This window comes from Festucalex cinctus, chromosome 17, assembly GCF_051991245.1.
Source record: "Festucalex cinctus isolate MCC-2025b chromosome 17, RoL_Fcin_1.0, whole genome shotgun sequence".
NCBI classification, from domain to species: Eukaryota; Metazoa; Chordata; class Actinopteri; order Syngnathiformes; family Syngnathidae; genus Festucalex; species Festucalex cinctus.
In genome coordinates, this window is record NC_135427.1 from 17943382 (window position 1) to 17962121 (window position 18740).

Below are 18740 nucleotides of genomic sequence, written 5' to 3' on the forward strand. Positions count from 1 at the left end.
GCTTGTCGCCGGAGTCCGTCCTGTCCGGACACCACCACACCACCTCCGGAATACAGGTGGGACCCGCAATCCCCAAGCCACAACCGGGCTTGAAACATTGTGCCAATTTCAAATGTCAATATTTGTTGTTGTTGTTGCTGTTGCAGACGGACAGCGCGCCGCCCATCCTGTCGCTTCATTGTCAGAAGATGGCTCGCGCCAAGTGGGAGTTCCTCTTTGGAGTCGGCGAGGACGCCGGCAGCGGACCCGCAAGTAAGCCACAAGTCGTTTGTGCTCTTGTTGGACGTTGTCCGCTCGATCCTCACTCAACACATCCAAACGTTCACGTCTTGCTTTGTTCTGATTGCCACTTTGTTATGTTGCCACTTTGTTATGTTGCCACATCCGACTGTTGCCACCTCCGACTGTCACTGCATCTGACCGTTGTCACACCCGACTGTCGCTGCATCCAACTGTTACCACATCCAACTCTCATCACCACATCCGACTGATGCCACATCCGACTGTTGCCACATCCGACTGTCACCACTTCCGACTGTCGTCACAACCGGCTGTCGTCACACCCAACTGTGTCGTCACACCCGACTGTCATCACATCCGACTGTCATCACACCTGTCTGTTGTCACATCGACTGTCGTCGCATTCTGAATGTTGTCACACCCGACTGTCGTCACATCCGACTGTCTTCACATCCAACTGCCGTCACATCTGACTTTTGTCACATCCACTTTCGCCACATCCTACTGTCGTCACACGACTGTCTCTACATCCGACTGTCATCACACCTGTCTGTCGTCACATCCGACTGTCATCACATCCGACTGTCGTCGCATTCTGAATGTCGTCACATCCGACTGTCTTCACATCCAACTGCCGTCACATTAGACTGTCGTCACATCCACTGTTGCCATATCCTACTGTCGTCACACGACTGTCTCTACATCCGACTGTCATCACATCCGACTGTTGTCACACCAACTGTCTCCACATCTGACTGTCGTCACATCCGAATGTTGTCACACCCGATTGTCTTCACACCCGACTGTCATCACACCGACTGTCTCCGCATCCGACTGTCGTCACATCCGACTGTTGTCACACCCGATTGTCGTCACACCCAACTGTTGTCACACCGACTGTTGTCACATCCGACTGTCATCACACCCGATTGTCGTCACATCGACTGTCTCCGCATCTGACTGTTGTGACATCCGACTGTTGCCACGCCGCCTCCGTCCATTTCCACAGCGCCACTGGACAAAACGCTGACACTTGTCAACGTGCCAAGAGCAATTTTCAACATCTGCTCAACTTTTTTTTTTTTCTTCATGCAGATGTTGTGGACGCTTCCACAGCACCGCCCAGCGCAAACTCCAGCGAGTCGCCCACCCCTACGCCCCCCTCGTCCCTGCCCCCGCTCGCCGCCGGTCAGCACCTCGGACACGTGGAGGTGGAATTGGTGTCCCCGCCCCCCGAAACGCCCGCCGTCCACCGGACCCTCAAGTACTCGGAGACGGACCTGGACGCCGTCCCGCTGCGATGCTACCGAGAGACGGACATCGACGAGCTGCTGATGGACGGGCAGGACCCGGCTGATGCAAACGTCCCTGGGGCGAGTCCTCGACGGAGTCCTCGGGGGCCCGGGTTGGGCTTGCAAGCTAAGGAAAGGGGGAGCGGCCAGAGAGACCGCCAGGAGGAGGAGGAGGAGGAGGAGGAGGAGGAGGAGGAGGAGGAGGAGGAGGAGGAGGTGGTGAGCTGGGCAAGCGTGAGGATGCAAGGAGACGACAGGAAGCAACAGGATGCGGTGCAGGAACAGGAAGAAGGCTTCCCATGCAGGAAGAGGTACGCCACACACGTGACTCGTACCTGATATTGATGAGAACCTCGTCACTCAAATCCATTTCACGACTTGACATCAACATCCTTGCGAAGGAAAACAAAAAAATGTTGCTGTTCACTTTTGTGTTGAAATTGTGCAATTCATTTTTAAATTTTAAATTTTCATTTTCAAAACCATCCCAGCGAACAAAAATGTCTTCTTTTTTTTTTCGCGCAGATCGTCAGCGTGCTTCTTGGACGAACATCAGCCGCCGCTCAAGTCGCCCGTCTCGTTGCGGGCGGGCGGCAAGGGCGAGGACGCCTTCAGCCGCCATTTTGAGAGCATCGTGGAGTCGGCGCGCGCCAAGGGCACGTCCTACCACAGCCTGGACGCCGCCGCCGACTCGGAGGCCACGCGGCCGCCGTCCAGCGAGAGGCTGAGCGCCGGCTGGGAGGACACGCCCCCCGGGAGGCGGGCCTACTTGCCACCCAGGTCAGCTGCTCCGCTTTCGAAAAACTGCCAGTTCCTTTGCCGGCCGGCTCCATTTCAGTGCTGCCGCACCGATTGGTCGCCAGACGTGGCAAACGACCGATTGGTTGCTAGCCAAAGGATGAAATGGATGGAGGACCAAAACTGACAAAATTCAAAAGAAATAAATGACCAAATAAATAAATGAATGAATGACTACAAGTGAAATTAAAAACAGACAGAAAAAATATCATTTAAAAATTATATCCAAAAAAATAAATATAAATGGAAATAAAAAGAACAAAAAATAATATGTACATAAATAAATAAATATATAAATAAATAAATGCATTTGTATTTAACTTTTGAATTATATTTTTTATGTCCGTTTTTATTTTCACTTTTACGCATTTATTTATTTATTTATTTAGCCATTTATTTAATTATTTTATCGGCGAGACCCAAGACAAGCTGAGGACCGTCCCCTCATTTGAATAACATTTCGACTTGGCAGACCAAAACTGCCAAAATTCAAAATAAATAAATGACTAAATAAGTAAATAGATGAGTAAAAGTGAAAATAAAAACAGATATAAAAAGTATAATTAAAAATTTAAAAACAAATGCCTGAGGAAATGAATGTGGTGGTTGTGTGCAGGGAGGAGGCGATCCTGCGGGGGGCGACGGAGCGCCGGCGAAACGACGACGACGCCTCTCGGCGGGCCACCGCCCGCCACCTGGCGCGACGACTCTACCGCTTGGATGGCTTCTGCCAGGAGGATGCGGCGCACCGGCTGAGCAGGAAGTAAGTCGCCTCACGCCGCATTTTTCGCCATCGTCATCTTCTTCTTCTTCTTCTTCTTCTCTCGTTGTCGTGTGGCAGCAGCGACTTCAGCCGCCTGCTGGCCGACGAGTACCTGCGACTCTTTGACTTCTCCAACCTCCCGCTGGACCGAGCACTCAGGTGTGTTTGTGTGCATATCACTGACCTGTATATATGACTGGATATCCGATAGATGCAAGTGCAAGCTTTCAAAGTCACAGGGTGGCCATCTTGCTCCTCCGAACTCGCCAGCAGACGACTATATGCTGGCTCTATGTACAGATGAGACATATACAACTTGGAGGCACTTAGTAACAGGCTGGAGGCGGGGTTTGTGCTAGGGTAAAAAATAAATAAATTAACAAGTGGGTGTTGTTTTTGCGGCTTTGAAGACCCCCTTTTTCTTCCTATTGCTCATTTCCTTCAACCCCAATATTCGATTTGCCAGAGACATCTTTTGTTGAATGACAGTTACAATTCTTTCATAAAAAAATATACACGTATACTAAACATTATTAAGCCTATCGTTTATACATAAGTCCTATTTAAAACATGAAATGTTTCTTGGGAGGAGCAATTTGGTGGCCTCACGACCTCAAAGGTCTTGTATTATCCACTATCCAGTCATATATATATAGATCAGTGGCGCTTGCGCATGTCAAGATGCTGTACATTTGTCAACAATGCCCTCTGGTGGTGAACTGCATGTGTGCAGGACCTTCCTGAAGCAGGTGGCGTCGTTGGGGGAGGCTGAAGATGACGACAGGTTGCTGTGGCATTTCTCCCGCCGCTATTTTGTGTGCAACCCCAGCTGCCTCGCCAACGAGGGTGAGAACACGCAACACTCTCGTGCAGACACACGTATGCGTGGCCCGCACGTCGCATACGCACCAGCAGTCGGGAGTTGGAATTTGCTGAAAGAAGAAAAACAAACAAACAAAAAAAATTCAAGATCACCTTCCAAGATGATCAAGCCAAATTTGATATGAAAGTATTTTACAGGTCCATACTTTCTTTTTTTTTTTTTTACATACTTACTTATTTATTTGTTATTTATTTATTTATTTATTTATTTATTTATTTATTTATTTATTTATTTATTTAATTTTAACTTACTTACTTCCTGTTTTGGCCGCATGGTGGATGACTGGTTAGCACGTCTGCCTCCCAGTTCTGAGGACTCGGGTTCGAGTCCAGGCTCCGGCCTTCCTGGGTGGAGTTTGCATGTTCTCCCCGTGCCTGCGTGGGTCTTCTCCGGGTACTCCGGTCTCCTCCCACATTCCAAAGACATGCATGGCAGGTTAATTGGTTGCTCTGAATTGTCCCGAGGTGTGCGTGTGAGTGTGGATGGTTGTTCGTCTCCGTGTGCCCTGCGATTGGTTGGCAACCAGTCCAGGGTGTCCCCCGCCTACTGCCCGAAGCCAGCTGAGATAGGCGCCAGCACCCCCTGCGACCCTTGTGAGGAGCAAGCGGTTAAGAAAATGGATGGATGGATACTTACTTTTTTATTTTTGATATTTATTTTATTTTGGATGACTTTTAACTTTTTATCTTCCAAGTGCAAATGTGATATGTGACGAGTGTCCCGTTGTAGCAAACGCGAGCGAGCGTGTCCCGCGTTTGAAGCGCAATTGACGAGTTGCGCTAATTGAAAAGCTGAATGCGTGGGACAAATTGGTCACACGCGTGCGACTTGATCACGTTAACGACTGCAAAAAAGTACAGACGATCGATCGAGCTCGCGACGATTTTGTCAGGCGCCGTTTGACCTTTGCACTCGGGCCGTTTGAGGCCAGCATGACCATCCGTTGGTCACTTGTTGCATAAATGCGACGCAAGTTAATCCCACAAATGCAGATCTAACAATTCGAATGGATTGAACAAGCGATCAATAATCCATCTTATTGGCAGAATTTGCCAATTTGACAAATGAAAATGTTGGCGAGCGTGTCAAATGTTGTTTTTCCTCCTCAGATGGCGTCCACGCGCTGACGCGTGCGCTCGTGCTGCTCAACGCCGACCTGCACCGACCCGTAAGTGCGTGCGTGCGTGCGTTCGTTGTTGGCAGGGTTGTTATTGTTTTGCAATTTTGTTTTGAGTTAGTTTTGATTTTTTAATTAGTTTTCAGGGTGTTTTTATTTTTTTATTTTTTATTTATTTTAGTTCTTTAATAAATGCTTAGTTTTAGTTTAGTTTTAGTTAGTTTTAGTATTAGTTTTATTTTTTATGTGTATGACTTGTGCACAATATTTCAAAAACTGCATGGGAGCGACATCATCTTTTGGTGCTTTGCTATTGGCTGCTGCGAGATGACGTCACTTCTGTGTGACAGACACACTGTCACAAACATTATTCCGGTTAATGTCAAATAAGTCTTATTTTATTATTTTTTTAAATGTATTTTTTATTTGATTTTTTATTTATTTATTTAATTTTAATTAGTTTTCAGGGTGGTTTTGTTAGTTTTTATTAGTTTTAATTATGTAGTTTTTATTAGTTTTAAATATTTAATAAATGCTTAGTTTTGGATTAGTTTCAGTATTATTATTTTTTTAATTTTATTTTTTTATGTGCATTACTTATGCACAATATTTAAAAAAAACAGCATGAGAGCGACGTCATCTTTTGGTGCTTTACTATTGGCTGCTGCTCGATGATGTCACTTGTGTGTGACACATTTTCAAACATCCTTTTTCCAGTTAAGATCAAAAATCATCCTCAAAGTCTCATGCATGAAATTAATTACCCAAGATGAAAATGGAGGGCTTCTTTTTGCTATAATAATAATAATAATTAGTTTTAATTAGTTTTTTAAAGATAAAATGTGGTTTCAGTGAGTTTTCGTTTTTTTAAAAAGCAAAGTTTTGGTTTGATTTGATTGTTGGTCACATGACAGGAAAAGACCACATTTGTTGCTTGCTGGTTCGAAACATTTTCAAAGCACTGTTGATGATTTGAAATGTTTTTTGTTTTTGTTTTTTTCAGAATGTTGACGAGCGGACATCTTGGCCGCAATTTGCCCGCACGTTGGACGGCCTCAATGACGGACGAAACTTCCCCAAACATCTGCTCAAAGTAAGCACGCACACGCACACACGCATGTGCCACGTTTGAGTGGAAATATGGCCGCCGCGTTTCTGCATTCCCATCTTACTTTTCTTTGTCCTCTTTTTTTTCCTTCAATGTGTTTACTTTTTTTTTGTTTGCTTTTTTTTTTCGTCGCCCCCTCCCCTCCTCGTCCCTTCATTAGCTCACTGTCTTCATTAGCTGGCGTCAAAGCTCTATCTTTATTTTTATGCGTGTGCGTAAACATGCCAAATGCGTGCGTGGCTTCCTTCCTTCCTTCCCGCGTGAAGTCCCCAAGCGCTGAGTGGTTGCCACGGTAACACATAGATGCCATCAATCCCCCTTTTGGTCTCTCGGGCCGATCGCCATGGAGACGAGGCGTCGGCCGCATCCGCCGCTCGGCTTGTGGTTTCCTCTTCCTAACGAGCTCGTTAGATGTGGTTAGTTTGTCGTCTGGCGCTCATGATGAGCTCCCGTCAGCCAACAACATTCTCATTAGCGTTAGCATCACTTTGGTATTGTTCCTCTTTGCGTTGGTTAGCGTCGCCTTAGCATTAGCGTTTCCATTTTTTTGAAGCAAGATTGTCTTCTTGTTTGAGCTTGCAAATTGCCAAAATGCGATTTTTGTTATCGTTTGCAGCAAAAAAACAGGAAGAACAAAAAGCCGATTGTCAAAATTGGTCTTCGTGGTGGTGTCGCCCCCTAGAGGCCGCCGTGATCAACACTTTCATATTTCTCCTTCTCACATACACACTTGTTATCTCTCATATTCACCTTCGCTCTCTCACGCATACACACACGTACTTGTACATATATCATTGTGGGGACATCCACTGACATAATGCATTTCCTAGGCCCTTACCCTAACCTCAACCATCAAAAATGATTGCCTAACACGAACCCCAACCACAACCCAATTCAAAGCTAAACTCTAAAAGCAAGTCTTGACCCTCAAAAGGAGGTCTTGCAAAGTGAGGATCAGCCAAAATGTCCTCACTTCACAAAAATGTCCTCATTCGGTTGGATAAAGTTGTAGTTTGGTCCTCACAATGTCATATGTACACTTACACACACACACATACATACACACAATTTTTGTATCATTGTGGGGACGTCATTGACATCATGCATTTCCCTAAGCTCAACCATGAAAAATGATTGCCTGCCACCATTACAATCCCAATTCAAAGCTAAACTCGAAAAACAAAAGTCTTAACCCTCCAAAAGAGGTCTTGAGTTGTGAGGACCGGCCAAACTGTCCTCCATTGTCCATCCATTTTCCTAACCTGCTTACTCCTCACAAGGGTTGCGGGGGTTGCTGGAACCTATCCCAGCTGGCTTCAGGCAGTAGGCGGGTACTCAATAAAAATGTCCTCATTCTGTTGTATAAAGACATATTTTGGTCCTCACAATGTAGTATGTACAAGTGTACACACACGTTTGTGTTTGTATCATGGTGGGGACATAATATAATGCCTTTCCCTAAGCTCAACCATCCAAAAATTCCTTCGCCTAACCTCAACCATAACCCAATTGAAAGCCAAGTCTGAACTTGTGGGGACCACCCACCAAAATGTGCCCACAATTTTAAAACCCTAACCCTGGTCCCCATAATGGTAGTTCAACCTGGAAAAAACATGCATGTATGGATCCCAGAATAAGGCAAAGAAAAAGGCACTTTCCCTAACCCTAAACGTAACCCACACAAACGCACACTGTGACGCACACTTGGTCTGCCTCTCTCTCTCTCTCACTCACACAGAGAGTGAGAGTGCGACAGGAAGTGGATGGTAAGTTGCTGGCGAACATTTGCACCTTTCTCCCACACGAGCTGCTCGTCAGCGCCTGAATGTGCGAAGAGCAAACGGAACGGGAGGGAGGGAGGGAGGGACGGAGGAGGGCGGGCGACGGTACGTACGGGGGCGGTACGAGCGAGCAGCGAGAGGAAGTGAGCGAGAAGACGGAGCGAGAGCGAGAAAGCCATTTGGGCTGGTGACATTCGGCGGATCTCGCCTTCTGGTCGCCGTGGCAACACAAAAGGAAGGACGGAAAAAAGAATATGCCTGCTGGGACAAAACAGAGAATCACCGCTAGCAACAGGAAGCTTATTTTTCGTTTTTCGTTTCGCTCGGCTTCGCGTCAGCTTGTGACGAAAGCGACGCTCTTTTGGAATCCCGACGGCAAGTCTGAGCGTTGACGCCCCGCCCCCCCCCCCCACTCGAAATCGGCGCTCCTCGCCTCCCCCCGTCTCCGCACACGCCCCCTCACAGAAGTTGTGCAGCGGCCATGGACGCGGCCGCATCAGGTGCGCGCACGCCAGGACACTGATTGACCGCCACTCTCGTACCCGTCCGCTTCCCGTTTTTTTTTTTTTGCCACCATGATCGGCGTGAACAGCCTGCACTCGGCGGGACGCCTGCGCTCGCGTTCGCTGTGCACGGTGCGCTACGGCCGCGATTTCCGCATGATGGACCCCTTCCGCTATCCCAGGACGCCGCGCTCGCGATCCCTCAAGCCGCTCGTCTTTCCGGACCTGCTGGGGAAAGCTCAGGACGGACAGAACCACCCGCAGGCTCGCAAGAGGAGGAAGGTACATGCCCAACGGCGTCGCCGTGGCAACCAAGTGGACTTTGGGTCCGGGTGTCGCCACGTCACCGCTTAACGGCTTGCTGACCCGTCGCCAGCTGCTCGCTAGCTAGCATGTTGCTAACCGAGACATTGGTCACTCGCTAGCACGGATGGAACCATATCCAAACATCACCATACCATCATTATCACCATATTGTGGGGAGGTTGGCGATACAAAAAAAAGGTCTTATACTCAAAAAAACCCACACAATTTTGTGCAATGCATAAACAAGCTAATCTCGAATAAACAACTAATATTGAGGAACTTACTTGCTAATGCTAGCACAAGAGTTCTTCCACATATTGACTCGCTTCACAAGCATATTATTATTCATCTGACCATTAATGTGGATTTTAAAGATAGAAAGGCCAAAACATACCTCGTGAAAATTCAACTGCACTAAAAAACTAGCCACCAGAGGGTGCTACAACTGCACAAATGCAAATCAAACTGACTTTTTTTTTTAACAGATGTGCTGCTTTTAATATCGTGACATGACCACAATGCTATATTGTGGCAGTTTTAATATCACCATATTGCCATTATCGTTACATCCCTACTAGCTACTTGCCATGATTTGTGCAAATGACTTCCTGCTTCTGATGATATCATCGCCAGCTAATTGCTCACTAATTGGTTGCTAACTGACCCCGAACGGAAACCTTAATACTCACCTCAAGATCAAACATACAGTATAGAAGAGGTCACTGGGCCCTCTTGTGTGACAAAAAATGTCTTTTAACTCATTCAAACCCAAAAATGTATAAATACATTTTTTATACTTTGTCACGCACTCCCAAAAACACATTTATACATTGTCGTTGTTAGCGTTGTTGATTTTTATGCTAGTGCGTACAGAAGACTTTGATGTGTCTTCTGACATGAAGAGGTCACTTAAAGCAATGGTAGTTATTACAAAAAGCGGCCAGCAGGTGGCAGCAGAGTATAAGAGCTCAACCAGGGCCATGTTGCAACAAGCTCTTTTCCCCACTGTTTTCACCAGAAATGTGAATCTTGATGAAACTTAGATATTTTCTAATGCTAATTGCTGCAAAAGAGAAACAGATAGAAATATACTTTTTTTTTCCTGATTAAAGAAGAGACTTTATGCTGGGTTCCATGTTTTGATAGCAATAGAACACAACACTGTGAGCCTTTAAAAAATCCGTCAAAATCCAGTAAAACAGCCGGAAGCGAAGGGGGTTGCTTCTGTCAAAATGGCTGCCAGTCAATCAGTTCAGCAGATGTAAAAACTTTAGAGTTGAAATGTGAGCATCTTCTTTATCTGATGCTTTTCAGCAAAATTGCAATTTTTTTGGTCTTCCTGAAACTTGACATCTACACACTTATGCTAGCAGACACTTTGAGCTTCCAGCAAATTTGTGAAAATGTGACGTGAAACTTGTTTGTGTCTTCTCAAAAAATGCACGTGAAGTCATGGAACCAAATCGTGGCCTCCAATCGCGATCCCATCGCTAATTGATCGCCAACTGTTAGCTAACGCCCAGTTAGCTTGTGCGATGCTAACGTTCAGTTAGCTTGTGTGATGCTAAACTTAGTTAGCTTGTGCAATGCTAACACTTAGTTAGCTTGTACGATGCTAGCGGTCAGTTAGCTTGCGCGATGCTAACCAACACGTTTGTTGATGTTTTCGGCAGGCGCTCTACAACTCGATCAAGACTCAGAAGCTGCAGTGGACCCTGTAAGTCGTTTGCATCCCCACAAGCAACAAGCGCCGATTGTTTGACACCTGCACGCCGTCCGACCATTCAACGATTGCGTTGTCGCCGAGTCCACAAAAGCCAACAAGCATTCGTCCTGAGTCGTTCAAAATGAGAAAAGGCGTGAATGATTGTGAACGTTGACACCGCTCGCCTGCCCAAGCTGGGAGGAGGTGCCAATTAGGCAGGCGAGCGAGTGGATGGCTGGGCTTTGTTGCCATGGCGACCGCTCACTCGCTCGCTCACTCCTCTCGCCTCACCTGCTTCCTCCCACTTCCTCTCCCGGAATAGCTGCGGGAGCAAAATACTTCATCTCCATGACGACGCCGTTTGATGACGTCACATGACCACCTGAGGGGGCGTGGTCGTACCCTCTGTGTGTGTGTGTGTGTGTGTGTGTCTGTCTGTGTGTGTGTGTGTGGAATTGGCACAGCACGGTGAGGTGTAACCGTGGAAACACATCCCTCTCCACTCCCTCCCCCCTTGTTAGTAAGAAGGGGCTCAAGGCAGTGCAGCAGTTGCCAGGCAACAGGCTCCGTGCCGATTGGCCTGCTTGCGTTTGGAAGCGCAGGGCGCCCCCTGCTGAGCCGACGAGTGCCACTCGTTTGCCTGCTTACGAGTAGACTTTGATTTGTTTGACTTTTTACCTTTCAAAACATTCTCCTAACTATTTGTGTTGCCAGCTGAAGTTGCTGTGCGGTTACCACGGCAACGTGACACCGCGCACGCAAGCAACCGCCTTAGTTTGGGTGGCGCTCACTAGGAGTGTGACGATATATCGATCTTGCAATAAATCATGATACTTTGTCTCTCCCAATCGATTATCGATACGTCTACACAAGTATTGTGATATTTGTCGTTAATACACAGCCACTAGAACAGCTCCATTGTTCATGACTTATTGAGCAATGACTTGGTGGGCCACTAGGGGGAGAACTTCATAAGTGTGGCGGGGAAATGGACGCAAGTCTTCAGGCGAAGAAGACTCATCAGCTTAGTTTATTATTATTGTTATTAGCATTATTATTTATTATTATTTTTATTTTTATTTTATTTTTTATTTATATTTCATATATTATATATATATATATATATATATATATATATATTTATATATTATATTATGCATTTATATTATATTTATATTTATTTATATTATTTGTATTATAATATTATGAATTTTTTTATTCTTTTATTTTTAATATTTATTTTTAATTATTATTATTTATTAATATTTAGTAATTGTATTAGTATGTTATGTATTTATTTATATTATTATTATTATTATTATTATTATTTATTATTAGTTTTATCTTAGATTATCATGGATTTATTACCTGAGAAATATATGGATAATGGCGGTATCGTCATATGATGAGATAATGGTTATTGTGAGCCTTGTATGGCATATGGTATCGTAGCCAGAGGTTCCCACAACTCACGTGATTTGCCGTCTCCATAGTGACGAGGAGGAGCTGCGGAAGTCCTTCTCGGAACTCGGCGACAGCCTGTGTGACTCGTCCCGGTCGGCCAAGTGCGGCGGCGGCGGCGACGACGACGACACGCTGGCGGCGGACGAGACGGCGCCGTGCGGGACGCCGCTGTACAAGAACGGCTTCCTGGTGCGCAAAGTGCACGCCGACTCGGACGGGAAGAGAAGTACGTCAGAAGCACATTCGGGAGGGATTCGCTTTCGTTTGTTTTTTTGAGTTTTGAAAATGTGGAACTAGTGAAGCACTTTGAAAAAATATGAATGCATATTCACGCTGCCTCCGTTTTGGATGAGTGTTCAGAAATGAACCATATCCAAACATCACCATACGATATTCTCACCATATGAAGGTCACTGTATGATAATTATCACGATATGGGGTATATGCCACGGAAGAGGCGGGACTGTTTTTGCACATCAGTTTGGTTCCGGTTTGGTTTGAGACGTGTGGGCTGTGTCAAAACTTGTGCTTCCGACTTTGTACCCCTCGGTTGCGCGTTCGCAAACCGGACCGGAACCAAACTGATGTGCAAAATCACGGAAGTCGGAAGTCCCACCTCTTCCGTGGCATATACCCCATTGTGGGGAGGTTGGCGATAAAAAAAAAAAAAAAGACACAATAGTAAAAAAAAAAAGAAAAAAAAGAGCTTATACAAAAAAAACCACAATATGCATATTAACGACCTACAATCTTTCATAAAACTTCATATTGAGGCACTTACTTGCTAACTGACTCTCTTCACAAGCATATTACATTCCCCTTCATCTGGATTTGAAACATAGAAGGGCCAAAAGATGCCTTGTAAAATTAAACTGCATTAAAAAAATAATAAAAATCCACCAGAGGGTGCCAAACTGCACACATGGAAATCAACCTGACTTTCTGAACAATTGTTCTGCTTTTAATACATGACGACAATGAAATATGGTGGCAGTTTCAATATCACGATCAAGCTGATTTGAGTTAACTAAAACTAACGAAAAAACTCAAATTCAAAAAACAATTTCGTTAACGGAATCAAATAAAAGTGATAATGCTGTTTAAAAAATCAAAATAACTCAAGGTACATTTTATGTTTACAAAACTAACTATAATTAACGCAAAAATGTCTTTTGTTTTAGTCTTTGGTAATGAATTGAAGCATGAGCCTTTGGGGATGATTTGAAATATGATTTTTAAGTACATTTATTTTGATATGAACCGCCTGAATAAGGACGTTTGAAAGAGTGTCACACAGAAGTGACGTTATTTTGCAGCAGCCAATATAAAAGCACCAAAAGATGATGTCCCTCCCATGCTATTTTTTAAATAGTGCACACAATTCATACACGTTTAAAAAAAAATAACTAAAAGGAAACATTTATTAACTCATTCACTCCCAGCCATTTTCACAGAAAAATCCTGTTCGCTCCCGGCTGTTTTACTGGATTTTGACTGATTTTGCAAGGCCCACAGAATATTGTGTTCTATTGCTATAAAAGCAAAAGAAAGATTAAAGTCTCTTCTTTCATCAGGAAAAAAAGTATGTTTCTATCTGTTTCCGTTTTGCAGCAATTAGCATTAGAAGAGAGCTAAGTTTCATCAGTTTTCACAAATGATTTAAAATTGTAAGTAATTGAGCTTTTTTTTCTAGATGGCCCTGGTTGATCTCCTTTGCTCTGCTGCCACCTGCTGGCCATTTGTGTAATAATTACCATTTCTGCAACCGTTCTTTGCAGTTGAGAGGTTGCACCAAAGCCTTCTGTATGCTCTAGCATTAAAAAACAAAAACAAAAACGTATAAATACGTCTTTGGGACACTTAAAACATAAAAAAAAAACGTATTTACATGTTATTGGGAGCAAATGAGTTAAAGAACTAAAACTGATCAAAACTAACAGAACTACTCTGAAAACGAATGAAAACTAACTACATTTTAAAAAAAACAAACTCAAAATGAAATCAAAAGAACTCAAATGAAAAATTGCAAAACTTTAATAAGCCTGACGGCGATATCGCAATATTGCCATTATCGTGAAAAAAAAATCCTTGCAGATGCAGAATGTTATTTTTTCAGGTGAATGCATTTGTTCCAACGTGTTGCAAGTGAAGCCTATGTTGTTTAGTTGTTTTGTTTTTTTGTGTCAGCGCCGCGAGGCAAGCGCGGCTGGAAGACTTTCTACGCCATCTTGAAGGGGCTGATCCTCTACCTGCAGAAGGTGAGTCGCGCCTAAAGCGCCGCCGGCTGCCGCCGCCGCCGCCGCTAACCCGCCCGCCGATGATCCAGGGCGAGTACCGCGCCGACAAGCCACTGACGGACGACGACCTGAAGAACGCCGTTTCCATCCATCACTCGCTGGCCATCCGAGCGGCCGACTACAGCAAGCGCGCCAACGTCTTCTACCTGCGCACCGCCGACTGGCGCCTCTTCCTCTTCCAGGCGCCGTAAGTCACCTTCGAGAATGTGCGTGCGTGAGACACAAAAAATGAGGCCTTGCTCCAGTTCCAGCCGGCGTTTGTCCCACATAATCAAGCCCCGCCTCCCCACGCTGCCCGGGCCTTGAGGGGCCTTTTCCCATTGGCCGTTTGCGTAAGATGGCGTCAATGTGTGATTTCGCTCGCCAGTTTGGTGGTTGGGTGAGCGGAGGTTGGATGCTGACCTTTCACCTTTGAACCACTGTGGGCCAGATTCTGCCAATCTTCAACTCTGCGAGTTCGTAAATGTTGGTTTGCTTTTGCAAATGTTGACGTTCAGTTTTTATTTTTACTTTGAGCCAAAAAAAAAAAGAAAAAGTCGACAGGTTGTCCACTCGTTGGCTTGCGGGTGTCATGATCAAGTAACTAAAAGTCAAATTCAAAAAACAATTTTGTTAATAAAATAAAATAACAATGAATTTTTTGTTGTTGTTGAAAACTTCATTTACAGTTTCCATCTTTATTACAAACAACAAAGTGGCCTTGAGTTGGCAAGTATCAAAAATATATTAAAAAAAAAATGAAAATGCTTTTTAAAAAAACAAATAACTGAAACTACATTTTATGATTACAAAACTAACAATAATGATAGCAAAAATGTCCTTTGTTTTAGTCTTTGGCTATTCATTTCATTTTGGGGATGATTTGAAATGGGATTTGAAGGAGATTAATTTTGATATGAACCGGAAAAATGACATTTGAAAGTGTGTCACACAGAAGTGACATCATCTGGCAGCAGATAGATGACGTCGCTCCCATACTATTTTTTTTAATATTGCGCACAAGTAATACACTTTTTTTTAAAACTAAAACTAATACTGAAACTAACTGAAACTAAACTAAAATAAAGTATTTATTAAAGAACTAAAACTAATAAAAACCAACAGAAAACTAATTAAAACTAACAAAATTAAAACAAACAAAACTCAAAACGAAATCAAAAGTGACTAAAAATGAAAATTGCAAAAGTATAATAATAACAATAATAATAATCAGGATTGACGATGTGTTGAGTTTGTTTCGCCGGCTGATGTTTTGTCCCACACAGAAACGCCGAGCAGATGCACTCGTGGATCACCTGCATCAACACGGTGGCGGCCTCCTTCTCGGCTCCGCCCCTGCCGCCCGCCACTGCCGCCGCCGTCGCCTCCCACAAGAAGTTCAGCAGGCCGCTGTTGCCGGGCAACATGTCCAAACTCAGCCAGGTGAGCCAGGAAACGATTTGAGTGACACGTGAGCTGATTCCAACACGGGAGGAACATGCATGATGGCATGTTGATGATGAGGCGTGTCGTGTCACGCGTGTGTGTAGGAGGAGCAGCTGCGCTCGCACGAGGCCCGTTTGCGTTGCGTGTCTTCGGAGCTGGCCGAGCTGCAGTCGTGCCCGCCCGGACCCAAACTCAAAGCCAGGGAGCTGGACCAGTACCAGCAGAGGGACCAGCATCTACACTTTGAGGTGCGTGCGTGCGTGGCATGGCCACCGTCCGTCAACACGTGTGTGATGATGATGTCATCAGTTCATTGACGTCGGACGACAATGGCGCCCACTTTTTCACCGCCAAATTCCTTCAAATGGATTTCAAGACTTTGGAATGTCAAACATACGGTGGCCCTCAAGTGCAAAAACAAAAAAACAAACGGTGGCACAAGTCCAAATCAAAAAGACACAAAAACAAAACAGCAAATCAAATCAAAAATCACACTAACAAAAAGGTCATCCCAAACACAAATCAGTATTTAATTTTATTTTTTTTATATTTTTTTAGCATTACTGTTTTGTTTTTGTATTTATTTATTTTTTTTTGTGTTGTTTTGTTTTGTTTGTGTTTTCTGATTTGTGTTTGGGATAACTTTTATTTATTTTTATTTATTTTTGTAATTTTTTTTTAGCATTACCTTTTTGTTTTTTTTTTGTTTTTGTTTTTGTTTTTGAGTTTTCTGATTTGTGTTTGGGATTATTATTATTTATTTATTTTTTTTACCATTACCTTTTTGTGTTTTTTTTGTGTTTTTTATTTTTTATTTTTGTGTTTTCTGATTTGTGTTTGGAATTACTTTTTCTTTTTCTTACCATTACCTTTTTTTGTTTTGTTTTTTTGTTTTTGAGTTTTTTTTAACTTTTTTTGTTTTGTTTTTACCATTACCTTTATTTTTTTATTTTTTGTTTTTGTGTATTTTTTTATTTTTTTTTTTGGTTTGTGTTTTTTGATTTGCAAGTCGTGTTCATTTTTTTCCATTTTGTGTTTTGCACTTGAGGGCCACCGTACAAACTGCTAAAAGTTTTGCATCACGTATTTGCATGCACAAGTCAATAAATACCCCGTGGCATTATTGACATTTCTTTTAATTGTATTTCCAAATTGGTCAGAATGTATTTTTCCATTCCAAAATGTTGACGTCATATTGGCTGTTGCACGCTTGCATACACATGAAAACCTTCCAAAAAAAAGAACAAAAAATGAAATGAAAAACTTCACAAAAAAAGAAATGAAAACCTACAAAAATTGGCGCCATTGAATATTTGGACAATTCATTCTTCTTACTTTCCATTCATGGGATGAAAATATATTTTGCATAAAATGTTTATGACGTGAGAGTTAAAAAACACACTGGAAACATGTTTGTGACATGCTGAGCTGCAATGCTGACTTTGACTTGCGCAGAAAACACGCTACGAGACGTACGTGGCCCTGCTGCGGTCCAAGGTGGACGGCGGCGGCGATGATGGCGATGGGCAGGAGGCCGACTTGGAGGAGGAGGACGACGGCGACCTGCAGAGGGCGCAGTCCAGCCCCACCCTGCGCGATGCCCCCCGAGCGGCCGGCAAAGCTCGCCACGACGTCCAGCGACACAGTTACCGGCAAGCCGTCAAAAAGTGATGACGATCGCTCGCTCGCTCGACGGGATTTTTCTTTGCTTTGGAGCCAGTTGGCGGGGGCCCTCGCCCGCTACGTCCCGCCTCCTCGGCCCGCCGCCCCGCTGGACGGGCAGGGAGCAAAAATGGCACCCGCTCACAACAGGAAGGGGCGCGGCCAGGCGCCGCATGCGCTTCTTTGACTTGTTTGCCGTCTTCTCTCATACCATTTTTTGCTATCTTGTCCTTTCGTTCCTTTTTATCTTTTGTCACCACCTTTCAACTTTTCCTCCTCCTTGCGTCATCACTTCCTGTTTGGCCACAAGAGCGCGTACGGACGCTTCTCATTTTCTCTTCTCTTCATCTTTGTTCTTCTTCACTTCCTGTCTGGTTTTGTTGTTGTTGTTGGCCACCACCAGTAGGAGGCGCTGTGCTTTGACTCACCAGACAGATCTGGAATGTTTTGACAGCAGGTGCGCAATTGCCTGCCCCCTGCACCAGACGTGAACACGCCCACGGAGGTCGGAGCAGGATTTCCAACGTGTCAATCATCTTTTAAACTGGCTGTTGATTGGTTGGCAAGCAGCACGGTGCATAGGGCCCGCCCCCTCGCATACTTTCAGCTCTTCTTCACCTTCAATTAATCGCATTTATTTGATAGGGGCGTGTATGTTTTGTGTGTGTACATATATGCGTCTCTTGTGTTCTGTGTGCACATGCACACTAGGTGTGTGGCTAGGTTTTAACGTCCAAGATGAAGGCCCACGTTGGTGACTGACTTCAGGTGGAGGCGGAGGCTGGTTACCATGGTAACCATAGTGCCCGCATCCACCTGGTGGCTGATGGACACAGGCGTGCTCGTGAAGGAGGTGCGTGAACGTGACAATTGTAACTAAAGCATGTTCGTTAGATTCCATTTACACTTTCGGACCCGTTAACATTTGCCGCCGCGTCTTTCTGCTCATTTGTAAACATTTTCATCTGGTTGAATAAAAAAAATCTTCTTGGTTCTTCATTGGGAAGAGAAATGTACACTTGTGTATTGCATTCACTTGGGGAAAAATTATGCTTCTGAGTAGGCCTCATGTATCGTTTTGGTTTTTTTGTTGTTTATGAAAAAGTTTTTTGAAAATGACTCCAAAAGAGTTTTTTTTTGGGTTTTTTTTTCTTCTTCAAATGAACGCTTCTGTACATTCATGTTAGTTGACGTTCTGGATAGAAAGACACATGCACATATACATGCAATTCACTGCACAAAACACATTTAACAACGATAGAAAGATTCACATTCGTTCAATAAAGGAACACATTTGTCTATTAGTGCAAATTTTCTCCAAAGGGGTGGGAAATATCCCGAAAAACAGGTTGGGAGTTCACCCAAACACAAAAGAAATTCACATGTTAAGAAAACA

General features: G+C 44.2%; 1 protein-coding gene across 2 annotated transcripts; it reads left to right on the top strand.

Moving 5' to 3' along the window:
• Positions 1-1716: 1716 nt before the first annotated feature.
• Positions 1717-18360, top strand: LOC144004939 (PH and SEC7 domain-containing protein 1-like). 2 transcript variants are annotated; one of them, XM_077502672.1, is made up of 14 exons: positions 1717-1843; positions 2058-2312; positions 2947-3093; positions 3172-3252; positions 3827-3939; positions 5086-5144; positions 6097-6186; positions 10465-10508; positions 11990-12186; positions 14148-14218; positions 14287-14444; positions 15523-15679; positions 15787-15930; positions 17138-18360. In XM_077502672.1, exons 1-14 carry the CDS (start codon positions 1773-1775, stop codon positions 17351-17353), a joined length of 1803 nt encoding a protein of 600 aa, XP_077358798.1. In that variant the 5' UTR covers positions 1717-1772; the 3' UTR covers positions 17354-18360. The 2 variants fall into 2 exon arrangements, with proteins under 2 accessions (XP_077358798.1, XP_077358799.1); XM_077502673.1 differs by having other exon boundaries at positions 3175-3252.
• The last annotated feature ends 380 nt before the right edge of the window (positions 18361-18740 follow it).

Excerpts from the sequence above, each read along its gene's own strand:
- LOC144004939 (XM_077502672.1), top strand. The coding sequence starts at position 1,773 with ATGCAAGGAGACGACAGGAAGCAACAGGATGCGGTGCAGGAACAGGAA. Across the intron at positions 3,094-3,171 it reads GCGCACCGGCTGAGCAGGAA|CAGCGACTTCAGCCGCCTGC; the intron begins GTAAGTCGCCTC and ends GTCGTGTGGCAG. Across the intron at positions 15,680-15,786 it reads ACATGTCCAAACTCAGCCAG|GAGGAGCAGCTGCGCTCGCA; the intron begins GTGAGCCAGGAA and ends GCGTGTGTGTAG.